General features: G+C 35.7%; 3 protein-coding genes across 10 annotated transcripts in view; 2 read left to right on the plus strand and 1 right to left on the minus strand.

Moving 5' to 3' along the window:
- The window catches only part of LOC125650811 (serine/arginine-rich splicing factor 4-like), a 15,527-nt gene extending 12,927 nt beyond the window's left edge, over window positions 1–2,600 (minus strand). Inside the window, exons 1-3 of the mRNA XM_048879344.2 lie at window positions 2,512–2,600; window positions 801–929; window positions 575–645 (exon numbers count right to left, since the gene is read on the minus strand). Coding sequence (XP_048735301.1) covers window positions 575–645; window positions 801–923 — 194 coding nt within the window. The 5' untranslated portion in view covers window positions 924–929; window positions 2,512–2,600. The remainder of the gene's footprint in view (window positions 1–574; window positions 646–800; window positions 930–2,511) is intronic.
- Window positions 2,601–4,983: 2,383 nt separating this feature from the next.
- On the plus strand, window positions 4,984–6,069 carry LOC130055018 (uncharacterized). Its single transcript, XM_056166168.1, has one exon. The coding sequence runs from the start codon at window positions 4,984–4,986 to the stop codon at window positions 6,067–6,069; it is 1,086 nt and encodes a 361-aa protein (XP_056022143.1).
- A 617-nt stretch (window positions 6,070–6,686) lies between these two features.
- Window positions 6,687–14,562, plus strand: part of LOC125650809 (chromatin-remodeling ATPase INO80-like) — a 32,270-nt gene continuing 24,394 nt past the window's right edge. Inside the window, exons 1-9 of one of the 8 annotated variants that reach the window (XM_056166263.1) lie at window positions 6,800–7,024; window positions 7,359–7,388; window positions 8,969–9,140; window positions 11,399–11,502; window positions 13,022–13,089; window positions 13,218–13,349; window positions 13,899–14,031; window positions 14,123–14,178; window positions 14,283–14,441. In XM_056166263.1, coding sequence (XP_056022238.1) covers window positions 9,004–9,140; window positions 11,399–11,502; window positions 13,022–13,089; window positions 13,218–13,349; window positions 13,899–14,031; window positions 14,123–14,178; window positions 14,283–14,441 — 789 coding nt within the window. In that variant the 5' untranslated portion in view covers window positions 6,800–7,024; window positions 7,359–7,388; window positions 8,969–9,003. The other 7 variants (XM_056166264.1, XM_048879333.2, XM_056166261.1 and 4 more) reach the window with 7 other exon arrangements.

Here is a 14,562-nt window from a genome sequence, read left to right on the forward strand (position 1 = left end):
TCACTACAGGATCAGATGTCAGAGTGTCAACCCATACACTACAGAATCAGATGTCAGTGTGTCAACCCATTCACTACAGGATCAGATGTCAGTGTGTCAACCCATACACTACAGGATCAGATGTCAGTGTGTCAACCCATACACTACAGAATCAGATGTCAGTGTGTCAACTCATACACTACAGGATCAGATGTCAGTGTGTCAACTCATACACTACAGAATCAGATGTCAGTGTGTCAACCCATTCACTACAGAATCAGATGTCAGAGTGTCAACTCATACACTACAGAATCAGATGTCAGTGTGTCAACCCATACACTACAGAATCAGATGTCAGTGTGTCAACTCATACACTACAGAATCGGATGTCAGTGTGTCAACTCATACACTACAGAATCGGATGTCAGTGTGTCAACTCATACACTACAGGATCAGATGTCAGTGTGTCAACTCATACTGTACCTATCTCCAGTCTTTTCCCAGTACATCATCTGATATCAGTACATTAACCCTTACCATCTCCATATTAGATCTTTCCAAATACAGCATGTAATACCAATACGTCAAGCCTTACCTTTCTCCACAGAGTTCCTTCCCATTCAATTCATACACTGCATCATCTGCGTCCTTGTAGTCATCAAACTCCTGTAACATAAACATTACATAACCTTTCTTGAATATGCAAAACAGATATCGATATTGCAATAATATCACTTTGTACTCACTGAAACAGGACAGAAAACCAATTGAAATACTATCCCTCTGAATATTCAATCAATACCATACCCTTGTATACTTACAACAAAGCCGTAACCATTTTTCAACATAACATCTCGGATTCTCCCATAGTCCTTGAAAAACCTTTCCACATCTCGCTCTCTAGCATGATAGGAAAGGTGCCCTATGTATACTCTAGTTCCCATGGTTACCTAATAAAAGATAAGATGAAAGTTTTTCAAAATAAATGCCTTAATAAATCAGTTAAAAGCTGCTGTTGACACAACAAATTGCATCTCTCTGCAAGGCTAGGAATAATTATTTTTAGTTTATGGTCACTTGGGCTATCAACTTAAATTCTTACTGGTCAATTGACAACTTACTGTCCCTTTGGACCAGAGGATATGAAATAGACTGGCCCAAATTCCATAATATAATGAAACATTTTCATGATTGAGCCTATATCTTGTTTAATCAACAGCGGTTTTAAAACCATCGTAATCTTACCACTTTTATTCATGCTTTTCCATAAAACTTAGAAAATAAACAGCATCACCTTCACTTTTTTGCCACTTGTGAAAGTGTCATGCCACCAGATTATGAAAGTTCTAAGAAACTTATAGCTGAAGTGCACACCCTAAGATAAACTAACTCGGAACTCCTTCCGTGGCTTGTACTTTTGTGTGAAGTGTAGAGGACTGATCCGAGTATTGCCAATTGTGTATTCCACTTAAGACAACTCGTTCTTAGAAACATTCCAGAATTTAGCTACATTGTATTACTTCATAAAACAAATTAACAAAAGTAATATCAAGAAATTATTTAGCATGTGATATAAACCCGAACGGACATAATTCTAATATATTTACTAGCCTCATCGTTGTTGAATTTTGATAAGAATTTACATTAACTAGCCACAAGCTCTTAACAAGGCACTAGCCCAGATCCACAATTTACTGACTCCAGACAATCATTTTGAGCCCAGCTCTGGAAGACACACTCCGTTTCTTGAGGATTATAGACCCTTGGCTACTGATGATGTGGAAGACCAAATCTACATGTATCCATGGGTTCATATCAACCTTTATACTGAGTAATTACACTGCTGCCAGCGACTAATTTCCAAATGCAACTATATTAAAATGGGGTTTTTTCCAGACAAAATGCAACAAATTACTGGTACTTGCTCATTGCAGGGTCATGTGGGCAGTACGGCACTAACCCTCCCAAGGTGAGAAAATTACTTACAAGTGGGTGGATAGGAAAGAGTTTAGACAAAAATAAAATCACTCTCAAAAAGAAATACAATTTGTCAAGTTAGTTAGAAACTAGTTTGTCTAGTAACATGTCCTCTAAAGAACCAAGTACAGTCATGCCAATATAACCCAATAACAATAAACATACTCAAAAATAGACTTTTTCTTTGGTTGTCTCAGTCTATATCAATTTATTCTGAGCTAATTTAGTGATTATCTTTATCTGCCTATCTTCTATCAGTAACTGATATTGTCCCAGATCCGACCTGCCCAGCTCAGCAGCTGACGACTGGTAGTGATACTTCAAATCACAGGCGCTTGTTTTATAAACTTTACAAGTTATACTATATAATAATAAACATGCATATAATGTTATCATATAGTATTGCTTGCAAATTTAATGAAACAAGCGCCTGTGTTTCAAGTGTAATTAAATACCAAATGAACGGAAGGCTAACTAAAAATACGTAAAAAACAAATGCAATTACACGAAATACGTTATATTCTAGCTTATGATCAAAATTTGTTCAGTACTTACTTATCAATTTATAGAATAACTTCAACTTGTTTTAGTTTTCAACTTCAATATGGCGCAAGGCATCGAGCGCTTACAAAATAGTAAAGCGCACAAATGATTCCTAAAAATATTTTCATTCGGATAAAAACGGTGGGTTTACGGCTAAGTACTTATACTAACAAGACATACAGATGGCGGTTTTGCATACTAATAGATTTTTCCGTGACCATCCTAGAAAAATTGTCAGGGGTTAAAGAAACCTCTTTTAAAGTTAGGGTTAGTCAAAATATTTATCCATTAAATTATTATTGAATAATATATTTGAAACTCTAATAAGTTCTGCATTTAATGACATGTCTTTCAGTTAAATATTGAATTATAAAAGAAGGATATACAACCTGTTATAAATGTCTACGTGTAATTAAAAGCAGCGTTTAATTGTAGTATACATTTACGCCTTGCATAAGCCCCCCCCCCCCCCCCCCCCACAAACATTTTATATAAGCCATTTGAAAATGTATGATCTTTTCATTTAACAAAACCTTTAAGAATATATAGCATTTTTATGAGTAAATTTTGGTCAAAACATGGGTATTCTATTTTTAGTAACACAGCTCTGTGAAGGTGCGTCATATGAAAAAAATATTATCACCAAATGATTTCCTATAAACAATGTTACTATATGATATAAGTATCGGCTCAATCCCTGACGGTCGACTTATCACCCTCTGCCTGATTTTTACGTGGAACCATACTTAATAGAGGAGGGTGGCGGTGGGTGGTTTGCTATTAATGGAGGGTGGTGGTGGTGGTTTGCCATTAGGGACCGGTCAATATTTATTGGGGAGTTGGGACCGGTGCAAAATGCAATAGGACACACATTTGTTTTGACTTACATACTGATAGGACTACAACTTTTTTTTTTTTATTGTCAACACTGATTGGACAGCTATATTTTTTTTGCAAATGTAGCAATGAACAAAAAATATTAAGTATTTTATGTCCAAGTTGAATATACTAGAGACAATTTGCAATAAAATACTGCACCTTTGAAATTTTTCAATATTAAAACATGGAATTTAAAAAAAAATCACAAAAGAAGTATTCAGCTGTGAATAAGATTGCAAAAATTGCATGCAGGTTTTGTATGGAGTATGGATTTCAATCATAGAAAATAAAAATGGTGTATCATATGTTGGTCATAACTTGAAAGATACAGACCAAAATTTAACTAAAGTCTAAATACATCTTTAGTAATTTGATAGTTTTCCAATACAACCTATCATTGGGTCGAATGCTGTCTGACTTGTTTCATACTGATTGTCAGGCCGTTCTTGGCACATTGATTTTGACTACGGATAGGGCTCACGGCGGGTGTGACCGGTCGACAGGGGATGCTAACGCCTCTTAGACGCCTGATCTCACCTCTGGTTATAATGGACAGCTATATTTTTTTTGCAAATGTAGCAATGAACAAAAAATATTAAGTATTTTATGTCCAAGTTGAATATACTAGAGACAATTTGCAATAAAATACTGCACCTTTGAAATTTTTCAATATTAAAACATGGAATTTAAAAAAAAAATCACAAAAGAAGTATTCAGCTGTGAATAAGATTGCAAAAATTACATGCAGGTTTTGTATGGAGTATGGATTTCAATCATAGAAAATAAAAATGGTGTATCATATGTTGGTCATAACTTGAAAGATACAGACCAAAATTTAACTAAAGTCTAAATACATCTTTAGTAATTTGATAGTTTTCCAATACAACCTATCATTGGGTCGAATGCTGTCTGACTTGTTTCATACTGATTGTCAGGCCGTTCTTGGCACATTGATTTTGACTACGGATAGGGCTCACGGCGGGTGTGACCGGTCGACAGGGGATGCTTACGCCTCTTAGACGCCTGATCTCACCTCTGGTATAACCAGGGGTCGGTGTTTGCCAAACTCTCTATTTTGTATTGCTTATAGAAGTTATGAGATTGATCACTGTACGTTATCTTCACCTTTCATAGAGAATACTGAGATGTGAAAAATACTTGCAAGTACACGAGACAACAATTCAGTAAAACAGTAATTAAAATAATTGCAAAATGTAGCACTTTGAACAACAATTTAAGAAAGAAAAAACAATGAGATTTGTAACTTTGCTAGACAAATTACCGAACAAACATGACAAAGTAAGCAAAAGTTTCTCAGGAGCTTGAATCCCTCAGCTGATATAACTGGAGCGACAAATGTTGAGTGATTATTATGAAGAACTCCAGAGATTTTTAAAATGAAGTATAAATGCTGTTTAATCTTACATATATATTTATTTATCAGATAGGACGCACACTTTTTTCATTACACATCTGATATAGGACAGCAACTTTTTTGTATTTTAGAAGATAGGACATAGGGTTTTTCTTTTTTACAAATGGTAATATGGAATGCACTGGTCCCAACCCCCCGATAAATATTGACTGGTCCCTTAATGGAGGAGAATGGTGGTGGTGGGTGGTTTGCTATTGATGGAGGAGGAGGGTGGTGGTGGTGGTTTGCTATTAATGGAGGGTGGTGGTTTGCTATCAATGGAGGAGAATGGTGGTGGTGGGTGGTTTGCTATTGATGGAGGAGGAGGGTGTTGGTGGTGGTGGTATGGTTTGCTATTAATGGAGGAGAATGGTGGTTGTGGTGGTATGTTATTGATGGAGGAGGAGGGTGGTGGTGGTGATTTGCTATCAATGGAGGAGAATGGTGGTGGTGGGTGGTTTGGTATTGATGGAGGAGGAGGGTGGTGGTGGTGGTATGGTTTGCTATTACTGGAGGAGAATGGTGGTGGTGGTGGTTTGCTATCAATGGAGGAGAATGGTGGTGGTGGGTGGTTTGCTATTGATGGAGGAGGAGGGTGGTGGTGGTATGGTTTGCTATTAATGGAGGAGAATGGTGGTGGTGGTGGTATGCTATTGATGGAGGAGGAGGGTGGTGGTGGTGGTGGTGATTTGCTATCAATGGAGGAGAATGGTGGTGGTGGGTGGTTTGGTATTGATGGAGGAGGAGGGTGGTGGTGGTGGTATGGTTTGCTATTACTGGAGGAGAATGGTGGTGGTGGTGGTTTGCTATCAATGGAGGAGAATGGTGGTGATGGGTGGTTTGCTATTGATGGAGGAGGAGGGTGGTGGTGGTATGGTTTGCTATTAATGGAGGAGAATGGTGGTGGTGGTGGTATGCTATTGATGGAGGAGGAGGGTGGTGGTGGTGGTGGTGATTTGCTATCAATGGAGGAGAATGGTGGTGGTGGGTGGTTTGGTATTGATGGAGGAGGAGGGTGGTGGTGGTGGTGGTATGGTTTGCTATTAATGGAGGAGAATGGTGGTGGTGGTGGTTTGCTATCAATGGAGGAGAATGGTGGTGATGGGTGGTTTGCTATTGATGGAGGAGGAGGGTGGTGGTGGTATGGTTTGCTATTAATGGAGGAGAATGGTGGTGGTGGTGGTTTGCCATCAATGGAGGAGAATGGTGGTGGTGGGTGGTTTGCTATTAATGGAGGAGGAGGATGGTGGCGGTGCAGGGATTTTTTCACCCCTTGAATCCAGGGGCCAGGGCCTTTCAAGTTTGGGAAAAATAGCGATATTTTATTAAAATTGGGAAATTTGTTTCATACAAAAAATAAGAAAAACTAGCAAAAAGTTAACCATTTGATATTTTATTATCAATTATGGCTGACTTAAACAAGCTTTAATTACCGGTCTTTGGCAGAGAAAAAACTGTCACAATTTTTTTTGCAACAGAGTGGCACAGATGTTGGATGGCCCCTCATGGCATATTCTCATCAAAGCATCCATTATTTGGGAGTTTTAGGTATCATTTTGGGAAAAACACCTGCTTTTCAACATTGGGAATGGGGTCGAATTTCGGCCCTCTACAGACCCTAAAAAAATCTCTGTGGTGGTGGTGGTTGATGGTTTGCTATTAATGGAGGGTGGTGGTATATATATTATATCTATTCCTTGATTTTAAATTTAGAAACATGTAGTCTATTCACCCGCCCATATTCAGTTTTATCATCCCTACCCAGGTCCCTCCCCCTTTCTGTCCTTTCTCCGGCCGAACCCCCCCCCCCCACCTTATTGATTATTTTTTTTCTTCCGGAAATGACCGGAAAATGATAAATATATTTTTTAAACATTATTTTCATTTCATTTTTTTTTTGTTCAATAAAAACAAAAGTATGATTTGTATAAGTACTCTGACATATAGCTGAATAAGTCGAATATTGTATTTTTTTCCCAAAAATTAATATGCCCTTCCATAACACGAATGGCGTGGACCCCCCGCGAAGCGCATTGGCAGTCATGAGCCGAGCGATGTTTGCAACGCCGACCAGCCATTGCCTGTTTGTAAAGCACGAAAGCCGCCATATTTGCCGCGTCTTTGAGGTATTCGAGGAAGACTGAAAGATGTATTTTACAAAAGAATGACATTTTTCGTCGAGTATAATTTCTCCATGGACGATTTTTCGTCTGCTAAAGAATAAAAATAAAGGTGAGTGGCGCACGTGTGACAGGATAAAGTGTGGGTGGGTAGGGGGCACCTTATAAGAGGTGTTGGATTTCATGTTTTGATATTATGGTTAGGTAGTTAAACGCTGTAAATGACACGACAGTTGTACTAACAACTGGTAGTGGCAGTAATATATAGGGTAGTGTATCTGAGGATTAAGAGTACCAGGAGCGGATCATATAAATTCAATGCCGCTTTGCATTGGGAAAATTTTACAGTCTATAGGCCTATATCATCGCAGATAATTGATAGATGCGGTTTTTATTTATTTTAAAGGTGTGTTGTTGAAGTTAATTCCGATTTTTTTCTGTTTTAGTGTTGGTGTAAGGAAATGCTAAAATAGAAAGTAGGTTTTTACACCTACATTGTTCTGCCTAACGCTTTTATTAAATTGATAATGGTATCAATATATTTATCGTAGTAATGAAATATTTAATTTTGTCCTCCAATAGCAAATTTCTTTTGACATTCTTGATTCATCGAACATGTCATCGAAAAGTCCTTTAATTCACTTAATGGTATATATATAGACTAGAGGTCCCAGAAAATCAGATGGGGTACATAAAAGTTCTCGCTTTGTCAATGAGAAGTGCTGGGATTTGAGTATTATCGAACCAACCACTTTTGAAATTGTGAAACAAGGTTCAATTAATTTTGCCTGTTTATTTGATAACATATGTTGAGTGAGACTAGCCACATTTATTCTAGTGGATCCAGAAATTTCCCCCATGGAAGTGAATTCAACCACATGCATTTTTTAAGGAAAGGTGAACATTTTGGGATGAACTAGGAGTCAAACCTGGATCCCCTGCATTAGTATTTTAGTAGTCAGATGCTCTAACCATTGAGCTATCCAGGCCAATATCCATCCGTATAGCTCTAACAATCACATGTTGTAGGACATCGAGTTGCAGTCAATAATTAACACAGAATTTTAAGATGGCTCTTGCCCACAAAATATGAATGATAATGAATAAACTTGTACCAGTTGTTTAGCACAATGCAGGTATTTGATATTTACAGATAATTATATATATTATAGATATATATAAATATATATGTGTGTGTGTGTGTAACTAATAAATAATATTATAATTATTGAGGACAGTTGAAACGAATACCAAAAATCAATATTAGAATATGCAGAACTGTTATTCTATTCGGATTTGATTATTTGTTGACATTACATTTAAAATATTTTAAATAAGATATAACATGTATACATGTGTAAGTATATTGATGTAGTTATGTTACTTGATGTTAAATTGTCCTTTGTCTTCAGTAGATATATAATTATTTTAAGTTCAAATTACAAGGAAACTATGCAAATAAAATGTTGATGTTTACAAGTGTATTCCTTGTGATGAGACCTTTCTTTTGGTACCAAAAGTTTTGACCTCATGACTTTGACCTTGGACTTTGACATACTTTTGAAAAACTTTAACCTTGAGCATAACTTTTGAGTGCTTAGTGCTAGGGCTTTCAGTCTTTTTGACAAGACTTTTATTTTGGTGCCAAAATTTTTGACTTTGGAGTTCGATCTACTTTTTGAAAAACTCTTTTCATAACTTTTGAATACTTAGTGATAGGGTTTTCTTATTTTGCACGTGTATTCCTTGTGACAAGACCTTTCTTTTGGTACCAAATGCAGAGGCCCTTGATATCAAGTCATAAAAAAACCCCTGAATGCTCCCACACCCAACTTCTCTTTTTCATCAAGATGAATTGGCAATAATCAGAATGCTGCATAGTTTAAAGTGCTGTATTTAAAAGTTGTTAGCAGGTATAAGACACCTGACCAAATAATAATTGAATACTAAAATTCAATTCAAATTATTTGCAATTTACTATTCTTTTGGGAATATTTATTTCAAACATTTTTTCTGCTTTAATATTAAGGTCATATTGATAGATAACAAATGATAGTTTTATAGATAATAGTTGAATGCCAGCAGGAAGATATGTCTGCCACAATGGACCATGACTATGGACAGCAGCTTGCAGAGCCTGTTCACATTCAACAGATGGAGCATGCTCTGAGGTTAGAGCCACTACTGTCGTACGTGGAGAACTTGGTGAAGGAACCAGTGCGCCACAGGTAACAACAGCTGTGATTGACCAGCATACAGAGTGTGTTTTGGGGGTATTTTATCCTATTTTGGGAGTATTTTACCCTGTTTTGGGGGTATTTTACCTTATTTTGGGGTATTTTACCCTGTTTTGGGGTATTTTATCCTATTTTGGGGTATTTTATCCTATTTTGGGGTATTTTACCCTGTTTTGGGGGTATTTTACCCTATTTTTGTCAAATCTCTTTTTACCCATGTTTCCATCTAGCAGAATTAATACAGGGCTTAAGTATGATATGGGCATATATTTCTAACATGAGACAAAAAGATACAAAGAAAGAGAACAAATATAAAATGGGTTAAAATTGTTTTTAAACATGTTGAATTAGTATATTTGATTCTAACAATCTGGTGTACTAGGGTAAATCGACAACATGATTCTAACAATCTGGTGTACTCGGGTAAATCGACAACATGATTGTAACAATCTGGTGTACTCGGGTAAATCGACAACATGATTGTAACAATCTGGTGTACTCGGGTAAATCGACAACATGATTCTAACAATCTGGTGTACTCGGGTAAATCGACAACTTGATTGTAACAATCTGGTGTACTCGGGTAAATCGACAACTTGATTGTAACAATCTGGTGTACTCGGGTAAATCGACAACATGATTGTAACAATCTGGTGTACTCGGGTAAATCGACAACATGATTGTAACAATCTGGTGTACTCGGGTAAATCGACAACATGATTGTAACAATCTGGTGTACTCGGGTAAATCGACAACATGATTGTAACAATCTGGTGTACTCGGGTAAATCGACAACATGATTGTAACAATCTGGTGTACTCGGGTAAATCGACAACATGATTGTAACAATCTGGTGTACTCGGGTAAATCGACAACATGATTGTAACAATCTGGTGTACTCGGGTAAATCGACAACATGATTGTAACAATCTGGTGTACTCGGGTAAATCGACAACATGATTGTAACAATCTGGTGTACTCGGGTAAATCGACAACTTGATTGTAACAATCTGGTGTACTCGGGTAAATCGACAACATGATTGTAACAATCTGGTGTACTCGGGTAAATCGACAACATGATTGTAACAATCTGGTGTACTCGGGTAAATCGACAACATGATTGTAACAATCTGGTGTACTCGGGTAAATCGACAACATGATTGTAACAATCTGGTGTACTCGGGTAAATCGACAACATGATTGTAACAATCTGGTGTACTCGGGTAAATCGACAACATGATTGTAACAATCTGGTGTACTCGGGTAAATCGACAACATGATTCTAACAATCTGGTGTACTCGGGTAAATCGACAACATAATTCTAAAAATCTGGTGTACTCGGGTAAATCGACAACTTGATTGTAACAATCTGGTGTACTCGGGTAAATCGACAACATGATTGTAACAATCTGGTGTACTCGGGTAAATCAACAACTTGATTGTAACAATCTGGTGTACTCGGGTAAATCGACAACTTGATTGTAACAATCTGGTGTACTCGGGTAAATCGACAACTTGATTGTAACAATCTGGTGTACTCGGGTAAATCGACAACATGATTGTAACAATCTGGTGTACTAGGGTAAATCGACAACATGATTGTGAACTGGAATTGTGCACACATCCTGCAGGATGAACTGATTCAGTTTGAAAAATTTGATAGGCGCAGGAAGTTTCAAGATGGTATCCTGGTCCCAGCTGCACGAAGATGAGTTAAGTTTAACTGACCGTTAATGTATAGTTAATGCTATATAAATGTAAGAGTTATTGATTATGTTACTGTTAGCTAAAGTTAACTAACCTTCGTGCAACTGAAATAAACATGATTTGTAAAAGTATTGGCCTTTTCTATGCCAAATGATGTTAACCTTGTAAATATGATAGAAAGGCAACATTTTCCTGTATTTTAGCTGGGTCACTTGATTCTTAGCACGTCCCGGGGTGTACCCGTCTTAGTTCAACTCGATTGGATTTTAACAGAATCAAGTATGCTAAATCAGTATGGGCAAAATAACATGGGAAGAAATTTTCACAGTACTCTGTGCATTGTACATGTATCTCCAAATTCTAAAGGAGTATTATGATATTAAAGCTTGAAAATTAAGCTACATTGGCTCATGTTAGGTTTTCTGTACATAGAACTGAAATTGTTGATAAATTATCCTTTGTTTTCTTTTATAAATGCATATTTACCAACATAATCCATTAAAAATGTATCGTTTGATATTCATTTTTGTTCTCTAAGCAGTGATGGCTGTGATAGTACAGACAGTGAGTTTGATTTCCTGCAGCCCTGTTTACGTGATGAGGATGACAATAAAATCATGAATGGAATCACAATCACTAAAGCAGGTACAGTACTATTATTCAACTCTTCATGGATGAAATAGGCTAAGTTCAGGTAGCTCATTACACCAAAATTTAATTTAATTGCTCGTAAAAACACCTCTTCACCATTGAAAGAGCGATACAAGCTCTCAATTATTTTATATGAATTTTATGTGATTTTTCCTGGAATGATTAAAAAGGTGTTTAGTTTGCAAATAAGAGATTCTAGATACAAATTTTGCTATGATTTGGGGCATGATATGAATATCTAACAAAACATACCTAAATAAAGCTCAGAAATAAATGTTCTAATTTTTTAAAGAAAAAAATGTTCTTTAAAATTGAAAATGTTATTTGTTAATAGTTTTAAATCTTCAGATAAAATCTTTAAAATAACATGTCAATTAGAAAAGAGATATATTGAAGAAACTTATTTTAAAAAGAAATGAAACAAAATGACTAAATTTGAGATGTATATATGATTTATCAAACCGAGAAAAAAAGGTACTGATCCCGATCAAAATTGATAGAAATTACTAAAATAATCATATTGTTGCTAATTGTATGCACTTTTCATCAAGAAATTAGTTTCCTTTATAAATTCATTTAATTTGTAAACTATTTTACATCAAGGGAATGTATTTTTCTGATTATAATGTTCTCTCTGACTACTTTTTTATTAAACCGATGGGGTTTGGTTCAAAAATTAAAAAATTGTAATATTTCTGAATTTTGACCATTTCATTCAATTTCTGTTCTAAAAAAATTTATTTCTCTGATATATATATTTTTTTTAATTGTCATCTGTTTTGAAGATTTTATCTGTAGATTTAAAAAATATTAACACATAGCGTTTTCAATTTTCATAAATATTTTTTTATTTAAAAGATTAGAACGTCTATCCGAGTTGTTCAAGCATATTTTCTTCATCTTTCCATCATTGTCATAATTCAGTTTCCATTCATTATCTCTGCTATCGATGCACATATTCTAGAGAAATTTGGCCTATAGATACATTGTACATCATAGCAATATATAGTTCAAAAGTTTATTTGCTTTTGGTTGATTAATTTTTGACAGAGTTGCACCCCTTGGACCTAGAAAAATTTCAAGCAATTTTATAGTTCCCACTCCGAATCTCAGTCATACATGGACATTTTTAAATGAAATTCAGGGTATAGCCATGTCACAAAAATATGCAAGTCAAGTTTGTATTTGTGTCAGATCAAGAAATTTTTGTTTGGCAGAGTTATGTCTCTTGGACATGGAAAAGTTTCTGCTCATAATTGCAGTCATACATAGACATTTTGAATTGAGATTTGGGATATACATGTATCATGAGAATGCAAGGGTCAAATTATGTTAGTCTGACAAAATGTACCATAAATCCACATATTTTGTGATTTTTCTGTTTTCAAAAAAAAATCAAACCCCAGAAAACCGATTTTAATGTCAAAATTTTCCAAAAATGCTATAATGCTGAATTGGAATTTTTTTCAATTTCGTTTTTGTTATATATATATCTATATTGTATGATTTTCAGAGAGGAAAGCTGACAAGACAAGATTATATAATTTCAGCAAAGTGAAGAAGGGAAGAAAATGGCTTAAGGTGGAAATTTCAGTGCCCTCTATTAAAGATGAAGATTTTTTTCTTTCATCAATTTTCCAAATTTTTAAATAATCCTACAAAATTTAAGATATGAGACATTAGCTGAAGTAGATTGTTTGGGCTTTCAGAACATCCTTCTAAGTGATAGTTCCTCAGATGAAGATGAAGACAAACCTATTGCAGAGGAAGATCTACAACACATGCTTAAAATTCACAAATATCAAAGGAAGCATCAAATGCGGTTCTACCAAGATCCAGAGGTATGGGTTACCAATTTATTGTGACAGCATGCTTTAGATAAAATAATTCAAAGATTTTAGTTGATGATTGATTCATCTTGTTCTTTTGTGTAGTTTAGATTGTCTGTGCTCTGTGTAAGCTGTGGGTGTGTGTTTAGGACTGTGTTCTTTGTAAGCTGTATGTTTGTGTTTAGGACCATACTCTGTGTAAGCTGTATTTGTGTTTTTACTTAGGACTGTGTGCTTTACGTGTGTGTTTAGGACTGTGCTCTGTGTAAGCTGTATGTGTGTGTTTAGGACTGCTCTGTGTAAGCTGTATGTGTTTTTACTTAGGACTATGCTTTATGTGTGTGTTTAGGACTGTGCTCTGTATAAGCTGTATGTGTGTGTTTAGGACTGTGTGCTGTATGTGTGTGTTTAGGACTGTGTGCTGTATGTGTGTGTTTAGGACTATGTGCTGTGTGTAAGCTGTATGTGTGTGTTTAGGACTATGTGCTGTGTGTGTGTTTAGGACCATGCTCTGTGCTGTGTATGTGTTTGTTTTAGACAATCTGTAGTTGTTTGTTTTAGCTACACCAGTATCAGTACTACAGCACAGGGTTATTATCAAATTATGATAAATACCATGAACACCAGAAAGCAGTTCTTGGACCAAAGAAAAAGATTTCTAAGGATCACAAAAAGAAAGAAAAAAGAATTAAAGGTAGGTGACTCACCAAAAGTTTGAAAATGAATATTTAATTGTGTGTGTCGCAATAAGATATATGTAGATTAATAATGAAAGTATATTACAGAGAAATTGAAAGAAATGAAGAAAAAGAAACACCACCAGAATGGAAATGATGATGGGGTATATAATACACATATAAATATCATGTACTGGAAAATATATGATTTTGTTTAACAGAATGTTGTTTTAGAATGAAATTGATTTAACTTTCCTGTGTAATTAAGGAGATGGAAGAAATCGATCCTTCAATTGTGGAGGCCTACTTAGCTCACAAAAAGAATCAGGCTGCTAGAGTCGGGAAAGGCAAAAGGCTGACCCCGGAACAAGCTGATGTCAAGAGGAAAAGGCTGTGGATCTCCATAGCGAAGAAAGAAATCCCCAAAGTAGGTTGTTTATAAGATTGAGGTATCAATATACTGAACAAATTTTATGTAGGAAGGTTGGAAATTGTAGATTTAAGAACATTGCAATGGATGTATTTTGAGTGATTGTATGGCAAATATA

This window comes from Ostrea edulis, chromosome 5 (assembly GCF_947568905.1).
Source record: "Ostrea edulis chromosome 5, xbOstEdul1.1, whole genome shotgun sequence".
Classification (NCBI taxonomy): Eukaryota; Metazoa; Mollusca; class Bivalvia; order Ostreida; family Ostreidae; genus Ostrea; species Ostrea edulis.

Bases quoted from the DNA above. Each gene is read 5' to 3' on its own strand.
- LOC130055018 (XM_056166168.1), top strand. From the start codon at position 4,984: ATGGTGGTGGTGGGTGGTTTGCTATTGATGGAGGAGGAGGGTGGTGGT.